The sequence below is a fragment of the Falco rusticolus genome, chromosome 2, assembly GCF_015220075.1.
Source record: "Falco rusticolus isolate bFalRus1 chromosome 2, bFalRus1.pri, whole genome shotgun sequence".
NCBI lineage: Eukaryota > Metazoa > Chordata > Aves > Falconiformes > Falconidae > Falco > Falco rusticolus.
In genome coordinates, this window is record NC_051188.1 from 53,656,807 (window position 1) to 53,671,330 (window position 14,524).

At 37.1% G+C, this 14,524-nt stretch overlaps 1 protein-coding gene across 1 annotated transcript in view; it reads left to right on the top strand.

Moving 5' to 3' along the window:
- GPC5 (glypican 5) overlaps positions 1-14,524 on the top strand; it is a 710,635-nt gene that overhangs the window by 105,924 nt on the left and 590,187 nt on the right. Inside the window, exon 4 of the mRNA XM_037377909.1 lies at positions 4,327-5,021. Within this exon, the coding sequence (XP_037233806.1) occupies positions 4,327-5,021 (695 nt within the window). The remainder of the gene's footprint in view (positions 1-4,326; positions 5,022-14,524) is intronic.

The window sequence follows — 14,524 nt, forward strand, 5'->3', positions numbered from 1 at the left end:
GTTTTAATTTATTGAGTTTTAAATGTTACCTTGATTAAGTGTGAATTAATTATAATATGTAACATAGGCTGGTGAATTATTACTGAATTATAAGACTTCACAACTTGTTGACCCACTCCTACTACTGGATTTTTAGTTTATTAGATTATCTTTGTGTTAAGTACTATGGATATTTCAAAAGGTAATACTCAGAATGTAAATTTCCTCATTTAGCAGCTTGTATAGAACATTTATCTGTGTGAAGAAAGGGTAAACTTAAGCAAATGCAGTTGCTTTTGTAACAACATGATTCTGTAGAAAATTTGTTTTAAATTAATTTTCTAAAGTACCTGTAGTAGAAAGACATTTTGCCAAAACTGTTAAGGATGAGAATTGCAGGTTTGGTTTAAAATTCAATCCAAATTCTATTTCATTCTTTGCAATATTTCCAGTAAATCTGATTGATTTCCAGGAAAAGAAAACAAGATTTCTTTTTTGTTCTGTCAATTGTTCTAGTAAACAAGATATGTGTATACTTTTGTGTTGTCTTTTAAAGCAAGTAATCCACTGGACTGATTACTACATTGTGGTCTTTATGATTTAGAACTACCCATGGCTCTCAGAAACAGAAAGGTTAAAAAAAGTAAATGAAAGATTGAATATCTTTTAAACCATTATCCAAGGTAGTGCTGCAGAAGGCATCTGTAGGATATTTTATAGTGTTTACTACTGAAGATCTCAGAAAGGATGGATATAAGAGGCACTGATACTGCAGATTAAAATATATTGTAAGAACATATAAAGAGCTGGTGTGGCTCATCTTGGTTACATTTAAAATGTAGTTTATATTTATTGGATTTATACTGATTAAAAACTCACCAGTTCTTTCATGTGACTGAATAATTAAGACTGATGGTGTTAGTCTGGGCCCATAGATGTAAAAGATAGAGAAGCACATTGTTAAATCTATGATAAGCTTGCAGTATTGAACCAGCATATCTTGATTTGTCACTGGAGTCTCCAAACATGTTGTAAATGACATAGATTGCCATTGTAAGGTGTTCACAGGAGCTGTTCAGTATTGAAAGTAAACAGGTCTGCTTTGCTGTCATTCTTCAAGCTGTCAATGAGCAAACCAAATCTCTGCAATAGCTTTCGTGGTTGTAGAGTAGGAAAATGCCAGCAGTATAAACCCGATCAACAAATTTTGTAAGAAATCCTAAATTGATAATTAAACATCATGATGCAGAATTGTAAACACAAGTGGCCATTATTATCATATGCTGTTTAGAAAAGCACAAATAGCCGATAAATCATGCGGTCGATTATTGTACTCATTCATGTGTGTGTTGCTGGGGTAGTAGCAATGTAGTTCAATCTTGAAAGTTTGTTATTGTTTAGATCACATTATAAAATCTATTGATTATCTATGTGCAGTGTGATTTATTACTTCATCCAGTATTTGTGCTCTTGGTAATATGATACTGCAGCCATGGATTGTAACAGACATTTTGGATTGCATACTTTATGGTTTTTATCTAGGAAAAAGTAATAATAAAAAATAGAGAAGGGTCATAAAAACCTTATTCATGTCATTCTAAAGAGATTATTTTAACATGATTATTTTACTAACATTACCTACTTCAATAAATTTCATCTGAAGCATTGGCAATATCTGTGTAAATGACTGAATCTACAATTACAAAAATAGCCATTTTCCTAGGAGGCTTCAATACTCTTCACACTTTATTATTTTAAACCATCTAAACGAAGAATCAATTTGACTTCAATTTTTGTCTTTGTTATTCTGGCTGCTCCAAGCTTTTACATGAAGGACTCTTGAATCAGTGGTAACTAGGTATCTGGAATTTAGTTCAGTTCTCCAGGCACAGCCATCTAGTGCCATTCAAAATGCAGAACATCCACACAAGTCCTGTAGATGTGGCACAGGACCTGCAGGATACCCCTGCCCGTCCAGACAGGTAGATAAATGGCATCTACCATTGAAAATGGTATTAAACACTCTTAGGCAACTAAATAAAGCCTCCGTAGTAGGCCTGTACTTTCTTTGCATTCCTTGTTCCCTCCAATAAAAATAAGACATAAAGTACAGTAGGATATTAAGGGCTATAATTTGGCTGGCCAGGTATATGTGCCTTCATGTGAACTAGGTGTCCAAACTGCCTTTATAGCTGGTGGAGATCTCATCCTTAGTTCAGTTCGCCTTAAAGTGGGTATCTCGACCCATCTAATAAGCCCTATCTGGTATGTTGTATCTCATCTGCAGCTCCAGAAGGACATGGGTCTCCCATACACATGTGCATACCTACAAACATGGGGTGCAGTGCAGGTGTCTCTGGTGTGATCTGATGTGGGGTGCTGAGGTTGAGAAAAGTCCCAGAGCCGGTGGTCATGCAGGCAGTTGTAGTCTGTATACAGAGTTATTCAGCTGGCACTTCTGCATGTCAGCTCACAGGATAAACTGAAGAGCTTTGCTGTCTCGAACAGAACTCCACTGGTGGAGCCTAGCTCCATGCAGGGTCCTGACTTTAGGAGTCTGACTTTTGAAACAAGTCAAAACCTTTGTTGAATCACTGTGATATTTGGCATGTAGGAACAATGATAGTGAAATTTGCTTCAGGAGAGATGCACATGTGTACGTCCTGTAGACAAATGGGACGCACTTCCCTACTCTTTACTGTGGGCAGCCAACACTTTTTTTCTTATTTAATGTGAATGTTAGAGGAATGGAAAAGAGAGAGATAGTAAAATCAGTCTTAACGATTGTGTGAAATATGAAACTAGGAGTTAATAGACAATAGCAGAGGAATAGAGGTAATGACTGATTTATAAGAATGTGTCTCATTTTTGTTGGATAAAACAAAGAATGCATAGAAAGTATAAGCAGATTAGTTCAATATGTCTGTGATCTTTTCACAAAGTGTGCATTTCAAACCCACTGAGGTCAGTGAGAATCATTTCACTGACCTGAACAAGCTTTTTATCATAATAATAGTAATTTATTCTTATGCATAGATATATTAAAGGTGTGATAGCCAGTCTTGGTTATTGTATTAAAAGTATTATGCAATTTCTACTATTCCTTTCAGTCAGTGACTTAGCATCAGACTTCAGATTGCTTCAGTAATTGCCTGACATAGTTTGACACTATTTGATTCTGCCTATTTTTAACATCACTGTTTGGACAGTATGAACTGTACTTCATGCTTTTCCTCACTTTATTTCTATAGAGTCCCACTATTAAAAATAAATGTGAAAACATAAATACATGAAAACTTGTAAAGCTTGGATGAATAAAAGTTAGTGAGTCATAGCCGTTCAGTGCTTAAAAGGAGTTAATACTTATGTGTTTCTATGTATTTTTATGCTCATCTCTAAGGTAAGTACTTTTGATCTATACATTGCTCCTTTGCCTTCCCTGAAGTGCAGGCTTCTCAGGTGGATATAGGAAATTCCTCAATGTGAACACTCTTTTTCTGTTCTGAAAACCAGCATTTTTCCTTGCCTGCAAGTCATAGATAAGTCAGGAGAGAATACTTGTCCAGTATACTTTAACTGTTCTGTTAAAAACTACTCAATGTACTTAATGATTGCCACCTAACACATGAAATTAAATACGTTTGTCCATTCAGGCGTTACCAGTTATGCAGATCTTGAGGCTTAGTTAGGGTGTATCCATCTCAGTGCCTGAGGAGAGCAGTTCTGCACATTCACACACTTTGCTTGACCATAGCAATTGCCAGGTTGAACAGTGCTGTTCAAAGGCACCTTCTCATGTGTGTTTGGTACATCTCCTTCCTTTGCAAGACAAGAAGACAAAACTAATCTTTTAAAAGTTAAGTTTTACTGGAATAGAAGAGTTGTTTAAATAGTTTAATGTTACTTTTGCCCATTGATGTAAGAGGAATGACTTGGAGTGGCTGACAGCATTTAACTTTCTGTTGCAACTTGCAGAATGAGTTGTGAGATGAGAGAGCTAATGTATGTATATATGTAGACAGATATAGTAGGGCTTTGCTGTATTTTCTAACTTAATAACTCTGCTTACAGTTTATTTCCTTTTATATTTTTTTGGACTCTGTTTAATATATCCTGCCAGGAAAACATATAGATTATTAATTGTGTTGTAACATAACTTGTAAAGTGTTTGCCTATATACGAAAGGTAGTTGTCACGCTTTGTGAGAAGTTTGTCTCCATAAATCCTAAATACATAAATGCATTCGGAATAAATGTCAAGATGTCCTGATGTAACTGTTTTAAGCTCTTGCTCTAATTTCTTATTTTTTAAGTCTTAAAAATAATGAAGTTCTTTTTTTTATTACAGAAACCTTTGAAATGCTTATCAGATTGGCTGAGAATTACACAAGCACACTTTTCTGCAATGCATATAGAAACATGGCTGCTGAGGCTACTACACGTGTTCAGGAGTTTTTCACAGATGTTGGACTCTTCATATTTGGCACAGACGTTAACACAGAGGAATTTGTCAACAGATTTTTTGACACCCTGTTCCCAGTAGTTTACAACCACGTGATTAACCCTGGTCTGACTGACATTTCACTGGAATATGCGGAGTGCCTCCGAATGAAGAGGAGAGACATCAGGCCCTTTGGTAACATTCCCAGAAAGGCCATAGGTCAAATGGGAAGGTCACTGTTACCCAGCCGGACTTTCTTGCAGGCTCTGAATTTGGGGATTGAAGTGATCAATACAACAGATCATCTGCATTTCTCTAAAGACTGCAGCAGGGCTTTACTGAGAATGCAGTACTGCCCCCATTGCCAGGGGCTCACATTAAGTAGGCCCTGTATGGGCTACTGCCTCAACATCATCCGAGGCTGCTTGGCTAACGTAGCAGAAGTTGATCTTCACTGGCGGGTATATATTCAGTCCCTGGAGGAGCTCTCAAGTGCCATGAGTGGAACATACGACATTGAGCACGTGCTTCTGAACTTTCATTTGCTTGTTAATGATGCTGTCGTACAGGCTCACATCAATGGGCCAGAATTATCTGAGCAGGTAAGAAGCTTTTTTTATCTACGCTTACTGCAGATGTGACACTAAGGAAAGTAACATTGTTAAGTACTACTCGTTTGGTCATTTTTATGGTGATGAACACATCTGTGTCCAAGTTCAGCTTTGTTTGACAACACATTTTTCCAGCACTGCCAGTTTTTATTTTAATCATGCACATGACCTGGTAATTTCCCATATTCTATTCACAAGTTTAGCGTCACATGGAGATTGAATATTTTGGCAGCATTTACAGTAAAGGCTTTTGAAAATGAGAAGAATTCTGGTGTGGAGTTTATCTTTTCCCATTTCCCATGAAATCACAGCTTTTTTCAAAATTGTGCTCAGTGAAAATTATTGTTGCACAGTCCAATGGAAACTTCTGTTCCTTCACCCTTTTTATTTAGTAGTTAACATTTTCAGTAGATGCACTGAATAGCTTTAAGTTTTAACTTCACAAATGCATCTGTTAAGTTCTGCTGAGCAAGAGTGAACAATGAAATGTGTCATTAAGTTTGGAAACTTAGAATATTAATGAGAGGAAAGTGTTTTATCTGGTGAAAAATAATTCCACAAATATTCTATAAAAACAGAATAATACCCTGACATTTGTGTAAATGACAGTGTTAAATTTCAGCAATAATATTTCTTTGCACATTGGAAACTTGTTATACGACAGGATAATTTTTAGGAGCACAAAAAATGTTTTTCATGAATATAAGAAAATTGTTTAATCCCTTCATTGTGATCTTATACGCACATAATGATAAATTTAAACCATACTTCTTACAGATACCAGTGGCCTGTCTTAGTGAACCTAAGACTTTGCATATATTATTTGCATTATTTTGTAGGTGTCAGGGGAAGTAGCACAGTTTGTTTATAACATGAACTAAGTCCTTCCTTAGATATACTCAAGAGAAAAAAACAAGTTATGTGAGAGCTATGTTAGCTATGAATGCATGAATTAAAGATTTTTAAGATACTGTTAGGGAAAATATGTGTTATTTAGCTATACATTAGAAAGAAAGCTAGTATATCTGCAAATTTTTTAAAAACTAAATCTTCCTATGTTACATCTAATCCACAATAAATTTTGTAATTGTGTTTTTCTCTTTATTCTTACATGCAGACTTCACTGACAGTGACATATTCTGTATTTAATGCTGTATTGGATGTCTTGTTCTGGGGAGATGCTTTTAGTTTTACAGTATACACAGACATAAACAGGGTGTCTGGGTGTCACTGGGGTGTGGCATCGGTTGAGGTACAGTAATACTTCTAAGACTGCCACAGCCTGTCTCTTTATGTGACTAGCTGAAGTTGAAGCAGCATCTTTTGCTAAGCTGCTGATATGACCTCTGACAATAAACAGCTTGACCTAATACAATAAGTAGAGGATTCTTCATTTTGTACTAAGACCCCACAGTCTATCAAAATGGGTTCTTCACCCTGCTTGTAGTCAGTGAGTAACAGGGAAATTGCCCATTTCCGTGAATTTACTATTTTATTTCCTTTATACTAGCTAGAAACTCCAGCTGCTGTACTTCCTTGAGAAAAACTGTGGGTTTTTTTTCAAAGGGTTTTTCACTAACAGTTTGACTCAAAAGTGGCTCACTGATATCGGTCTAATTCCTACTATTTTTTAGAGCAACAATTGCCTTTTAGGGATATTCCCTGTTCTTCCTCAGATTTTGCGGGGAACATTTTTCCTGCAATTTTCAGGATCAACCTAGAATACAAAAGTAAAAGCTTAAGGGGAGGATTTCTGTTTCCTATTTCATCCTGGGTCTTTTAGTTTGAAAAGCTTTAGACTTGGATTTTCAACAGTGAACTGTCATTGGCCCAGACTTAGAAGTCTTTCGGCACACTCATGTTTTCAAAATGAAAGTTTTTACTCTCCAAAATAGTGTATTTCACTCAATTTTAGTAAAAATTTAAATGTGTGAAGAGCCTTCCATCCAGTGTTTTGGCTTCATGAAAATTTCAGATTGACCCAAAGAAAAATGCTTTATTTTGATATTCCTGAAAACTCTATATGCCTTCCTTCTCCCCCTCCCTCATCCAATGTAAGGAATACTAACATTTCTTATGTAATGATATTATGTGCCACTGTCTTCATCTGAAGATCAGATGTTTACTTCTGTTGTGTTAAGATCTTCTCATACAGAATCACTTCCAAACTCTAAACCTAAATATTTCATTTTTCACTTAATCTGCATCAAACCTATGCATTTAGACATGTCTTTCAGTTAAGCTCTATGTTATAATTGACCAGTCCTTTCTCTCTTTGATCTATAATTTGGTCATAGAAGACTATGATGCATTCATCCCTTGAAACATGGTGATCTACTTAGTCAATTCTGATTTGCTGAATATGGCTTGAACATGTTTCATATTTGCCCATACATTAGGTATCAAGAACTAATTCTGGTGTGTAGTAAATACAGTCTTTCAGCTTTAAGAGGCAGAGGACATGAATTCTGTTGGAATTGGTTCATTAATATTTATTTATTTTATCTTTAGAGTGACTCATGAACTGTTTCAAATTCTGATAAGCAATTAATGCATCAGTGATTCTGACAGACACAGAAAAGATGATTATGAGCCAGCAAGTAATGGCTTGCTTAGGCACGCAGCAGTCTCTGCAGTTTTAAAAGTGAATTTCACCATAATAAGTACTTTTATGAGTTTTAAAGAAGCAGAGAGAAAAAAAAATTAAATGTTTGGAAGTATTTTTTATTTATATATGCAAATGTTGTCATGAGAATCAACAGTCTCTTTAGCGATACATGTATTTGTAGAGCTCTATCTAATCATGTTATGTTTGTGCAAATAACTATATGTAAAGGATTTTCTTCTAGTGTGTTGCATGGATATCTATATTTAAATCTGATGTATGGAAAGACCACTAATGCCTATATAACATGCCTTCCTTTCACAAAACTTTTTTTTTTTTTTTTTTTTCCCAATAACTTACAACTTATTCCCTTTTCTACTTTGGTCAGCAGAGTAGTGCCATACTGTCTTCAGCTGGAATGTCTCTTTCCCTTTGTTCTTCCTGTTTCAAGTTCACACCTTTAATTTCTGCCTCACATAGCTCCGCTGACTGACCAGTAAGTGAGCAACCGTTCATCACCTCTATATCTGGGCATTATTTTACACAATTCTGCAGAATCTAATGGAGATGTGTGGGCTGTGCAACTATCCACATTTATATATATGTTTGCATATCTATATACACATAGTCATATATTTAATAACAGTTCTGTGTTTCTGAAGTCTATATATATACATTTTTGTTACTGTTTATGCTCAGTGTATAGTGGACCCTATGCTTTTTAGCTGGTAAGAATTGGAACAGATTTTTTTTTAGCAGACGTGCATATACAATGTAACAGGTTTAAGAGAGCTGCATGGTACAGAACAAGAACAGCATTCGTCATTAAGATAATCTGAAAAAGGTGATATGTAGTTCTTCAGCATTTTCACCTCCTAAACAGTGCTTATTGCTACAAAGGACCTTGTAGATTCACCCTGTACTTCTCTTTGTGCTCTGCCTGAGTTGCCACAAGCTGGTCCTTGAGCTTGCATATATAGTCAGGGAAATCCCCATTGAGGGCAACTGTGCAGGGATGAATGCACAAGAATGTTGCAACACATTTAAGCCTTATTTAAGAAAAAACAAAGAAGCAAACAAAAACCTATGGAAACCTTTTACAAGTTATCCTAAATCATTTCATGTTACCTCTGTTCTATTATGCTAGTCACTGTCAGTGTTACGACAGAAGGAGAAAGTGAGATTTCAGCAAGATTTACAAAGATTGGTGTGGGTGGAGCCTGCTATCCCCAGCATCAGAGCATGTTTCTGTTCCCTTTATGCTTGGGTTAATGGCATGGCCCTGAGGCATGGAAGAGCAAGTTCCTGTGTCACTCACACTGTGGTTCAATGGCAGCTTAAGCCAGTCTCATCCTGGGTTGCCCAAGTGCACCATCCTCAGCTGTGTGTTTCTGCCCATTTCCCTGTGTGCATGCTGCTTTGGCAGCTGCAAGTCAAGCTGGTTGAGGGAGCTCTCTGTTAGAGAGAATCTCTCTCAGCTGTGGTTTCATTTTGGTGTGTGAAGACTTGTGCGGTAACGCGTTGGATAACACAGCAGCTGAGGGGTCCATTGCAGTGGAACAAACAAGGAGGTAAATAGGTCTGAGGCAAGAGCTGAAGGACAAGGGGAAAGAGACAGAAGAGAAAAAGTCACAATGCTTTATAATTAAATCATTCCTCCAAACTTTACATTAAACTATTTTTCTTGATTCCCAAAAGACCAGTGGTGTTTGGATTAATATTGAATAAAAGAGATGAAAAAGAATATTGATTAGTTGTTCATTGTGTATTCTGGGCACTGATGATTGGGGGATCTGGAGGACAATCAAGTACGTGACCATGATATTAAAAGCTATATATGCATGTAAAAATGTGGGAATCAGAAACACAGCAGAAACAATTAAAATCACACAGACAAATTCTGGCATTTCCTGATTTTGAAAGTGAGGAGTTTATACTATGGGTTTGGTAAAATTCTTGTATGTATTTTGGTACGTAATATTAGCCTACAAAATTTTGGAATGGAATTTTCAAAACCAGTATGTCTTCACTGTGTTCTAAGTTGTGGACTTTCATCAGATCAGTTTTCCAAACAATTGGAGATAATGAAAATGTTAAACTTCTGCAAATTCTCAAATCCTTTCACTGATCTTAATCTAATCCTGAAAGAAGATCTAAGTTACGTGTCTAAGGTGTGTGTTATAGCAATAATTATATTGTATGAAAAGAGACTTTTGTCTGACTTTTTTTTAAAATCTGTTGTTAATACTACAAACAAAACAAGATCTTTCTTGTGTCATAGAATGCTAGCAGGAAGAAGAATTTAATAGACTGTATTTAGAGCTTTATTTCCTTATTGATTATTTTTCCTTGAGATGACTAGCTATAAACACTTCAACAGTCAGAACTGCTGTAATAGTGACATTTTAAATGTAATGTTCCCATGAAGAGACATACTCACAAACATTATGAATAGAATATTTGTGTGTGGGCGTTCTAAGCCTTCTAGTATCTGTTTTCTGTAACTACTTTTTATTGGGATCTCTCTAGTGAAAACTCATATAGCCTTATTCCAAGCCATTCCAGAAAATGAAATGCTGTAGAAGTGCACTAAACCAATTAATGTCTTATATTTAAAAAAGGAATGGAATGAAAGTGATGAAAAAGATCCTTTGATAATCCCAAATACATACAAAACATACACCTGGAAGCTATGGTATAACTGCAGGTTTTAGTTTTGGAAAGGAGTAAGCTTAGTTGTCAACAAAAGACCAGATTAACAGCATTTCTAACTGGGGAGTGCTGTGCCTGGGTATTTGGTAACTTTTATAGCTTTACAGCTTAAGGCACTTAAAGAGGTGCATGAGGTGACCATCCTTTGAAGTAGCTAACCTGTGAACCCAATTTCTTAGTATCTAAAATCTAATTTATTTACTTACATGGTTATATGCCTAGAGATACAACAGCTTTATGATCCCTGCTTCACAGCTACTGCATTTTGGTTGCTTGGTTAGAGTGCATTAGTCAATCAACTGAAGTAAGTTCACAAGCTATTTGAACTTACATTAAAAAATAATTAAATTTGTCACTCTTTTAAGAAAAAAAAATAATATTAGAAAATGCTTGTTATAAGCCTTTTGTATAAGTCAGGTCATGAAAGAGATCTGAAATAACTTTAAAAGAAAGTTGGAGATATCATAAAAAATTGTACTCAGCACATCTGAACTGGACATCTGTATTCTTTATGCATATTAAAATACGCAGTAAAATGTTATCCAAAATATTTATTGATTTGATAACAGAAATATAATTACAGTATTTTGCTGTAAATATTAGGCTGGACTTTCAAGCATTATTTATAATGATTTTTCTTGAAAAACTTAGGAGTTATCTAATAAAAATTCAGGAAAACAGAGGAATGGAAGTAAAAAATAAGCATTTCCATTAAAAGTGAAAATTCAGGAAAATAGAGTAAAGGAAGAAAATAAGAAACATTTCCCCTAAAATAATTCAGTCTGTCTACACAATGCCATATAAATGTCTTCTAATGTTATTTCCATGTGTTTCAGTGCCCTTAACAGTACATACACAGAAGGGACATACATTCATTATCAAATTCAGTGACTGTTTTACCACTAGCTTATCTTATTTTTCCTCATTAGTAGAGGAACCTTTCATCATTCTTTGATTTTCAGGACTACGAATGCTACATACTCTTTAGCAAAATGGGTAAGGGCTTTAAAATCAATATTGCTTCTTTGGATTTTGTTTTCTTACTTGATAGTCTTGGTATTATTCATGACTCCTTCTTTTGGATTTTGAAATTTTATAAATGGAAAAAAATTACATTTACTCTTGCCACCTTAATTTTCTTATTAACCTAAAATGAAATAAGAAATATAACATTCGGAAGTGATGCATGCAAATTTTTGTTATTTATTAAATAAATATTAATACAGTATTTCATGAACGGGGAGGTTCAGACTTGATATTAGGAAACATTTCTTTACTGAGCAGGTGGTCAAACGCTATGGCTGGTTTCCTAGAGAGGTGGTCGATGCCCCAAGCCTGTCAGTGTTTAAGAGGCATTGAGACAGTGCCCTTAATAACATCCTTTAATTGTTGTTTGGCCCTAAAGTGGCCAGGCAGTTGGACTAGATGATCGCTGTAGGTCTCTTCCAACTGAAATAGTCTCCTCTATTCTTTTCTATTCTGAATGCTTTTATGAAATGGCATAGGCTGAAAATCAAAACCCCGGTTAAAAAGAAAGAAAAGCTATCCACATAAGAATTAATTACATGAAAACATAGTTTCACAGCCTAATTTACTGTATGTACTAAAGTGAAACTGCCAATTGTTATAAAATAACCTAATCACTTATTATTTTACCATTTAAGGAGATTACACAGCACTGTATAATTTATGACTGCTTTGGCTTGTTGTCCATATTGTTTATATTTAAACTGCACAGTAAATTTCTCTATTGCAGACATTCTAGTTATACTTTATCTGATTGGCAGGAGGTAAGTTTAGACAAATATCTAGCTGGCTCTTCCAGATAGCTGACTGCATTTGTCTGTGATTCATCTGCTGCTGTGTAGAAAACTTTTTCCAGCATTTGTACAATTCAGAGACATACAGGTGGCATCATTCTGAGGGAGCTCTCCAGTGCTGCATCAAAAACAAGGCAGCTTGAGGGCACGGACAACTTACCCTGTTTGGATCTAAGACTTCCCTCTCTTTCATGCTTCTGTACATACGTGCTCCTGCTCCTTTGTCGTGATTGCTATGATTACCTTGGAGTATCAATCACTCTCCCTTCATAAGAGAGCCCTGTTTAACACAAGGCACCAGGTGCACTTGACGTGGGCAGGAAAGAGAAGTACTGTCGGTGCTGCAAGCAGAGTTGTGTGCCTTAGGATGGCCCCAGTATGGACAGCCCACCTGGCTCCACTAGCTCCTCTCAAACTTTGGTCCTACTGCAACCAGCGGACAGGAAAGCAGCAGGGAGACATGATAATTAACAGTGGCCTTTTGGCATCAAACAGCCAAGCCACTCTATGTATATGTAAGTATATATGTATACTTGTGTAGTGTGTATGGTGGATTACTGGCTTGCAGTTTCTCACTGGGAAAGAACAGGAAGATTATCTCTGAAATAAGATGCAGAAGAGTGGGGAGAAAGGGTGAATGAATAAGGGCGAGGGAAGTGTATTTGGGTCCTGGGTAAGATGTGCAGGTCCTCCACACTGTTATCGACCCTCTAGCTTTTATGGGCTTTGGTTACAACAGCAGCACAGGAGCCAGAGCACTGCCAGGTTTCACTGTCGACAAGACCGCATAGCTTATAAAAATGCAGTGTACATTGCAGGTGGGGTAAGTTGTAGCTGGTTTTAAGCACCTCATTGATATCAGCCAGGGAGAATCCATCACTGGCAAGTCTCTGTAACTGCCGGGGAGAGCAGGAAGGCTGGGCAGTTGGTAATGGGGTCAGCAGAGTACCCAGCACCAGGATCCCTCTGCCAGAGCACACAGCTTCCACAGGGAGATGATGTACACACTGCTGGTTTTCAGAGAAGACCCCCCATCCAGCTACAGACTGCAGTCTCCACTGGCAGAGACAACATGTGATCTGAAAGTTAATAGTAGCTCAGATGTGCTGCATCTTCTTCTTTAGCTATTCCTCTCATTTTTGAGATTATATGTGATACAAACTACTTCACTCGGCTTTTGACTCGTCTCTCTACCTGTACTGTTTCCTTTAAAAGCAGACACCTGGTTGTTTTCATGCCTTGTTTCCATGGCAAAGTGTGTCACGCCTTTTTTTATCATCCACCATACCAGCTCTTGAGTAGCATTGTGCTGCTGCCACCAATGCTCTGCTACAGGATCTATTAGGACTGCAAGGGACTAATTGTTGAGCCTGTCCCCGTTCACCCTTTCTTGCTCCTTCTGCCTGGACTGTTTTCACCTTCTTCCTTGTCCTGGTTTCATCTGGGATAGAGTTGATGTTCTTCTTAGCAGCTGGTGCAGTGCTGTGTTTTGGATTTGGTAGCACACTGATCTTTTCAGTTGTTTCTAGATAATGTTTGTACTAGGTCAAGGACGTCTCACTTTCTTGGGCCCTGCCAGTGAGAGGGCTGGAGGGGCACGGGGAATTGGGAGGAGACACAGCCAGGACAAGTGACCCAAACTAGCCAAAGGGATATTCCATACCATATGACATCATGCTGGGTATATAAAGTGGGGGAAGAAGGAAGATGAGGGTATCTGGCATTATAATGTCTGTCTTCCCGAGTAATCGTTACACATACTGGAGCCCTGCTGTCCTGGGGGTGGCTGAACACCTGCCTGCCCATGGGAAGTGGGGAATGAATTCCTTGTTTTGCTTTGCTTGTGTGCACAGCTTTTGCTTTACTTCTTAAATTTTCTTATCTCAACTCTTGAGTTTTACATTCCTTTCTGATTCTCCTCCCCATTCTTCTGGATGAGGGGGGAGTGAGTGAGTGGCTGTGTGGTACTTAGTTGCCAGCTGGGGTTAAACCATGACATTCCTCTAGGCATAATGCTTTTGTTTCTTGCTGGAAACAAGTGTACAGAATGCTGTAACCACTGAAGATGTCATTGACACTTTCTAGACCATTTTTCAGGGCACTGCCAGGCTGATGCAGCCAGTGTCATTGTGTTTTCAGGATGCCAAAAGCCTTCATTTTTATGGTGATGAGGGCGCAAGGTCATAATTTCATTTTTAAATAGGTAAAGAGGGTGAAATATCTCAGCTGGAGGGAATAGATAGAGTCTTCTATGGGCAGACTTTCTTCAAAATATGACATGAGAGGACCTGCGGATAGATGACACTATCCTGCTGATAGTATTCAAGATAAGTGTGCTGCCTGTCAACCTTTTCTTG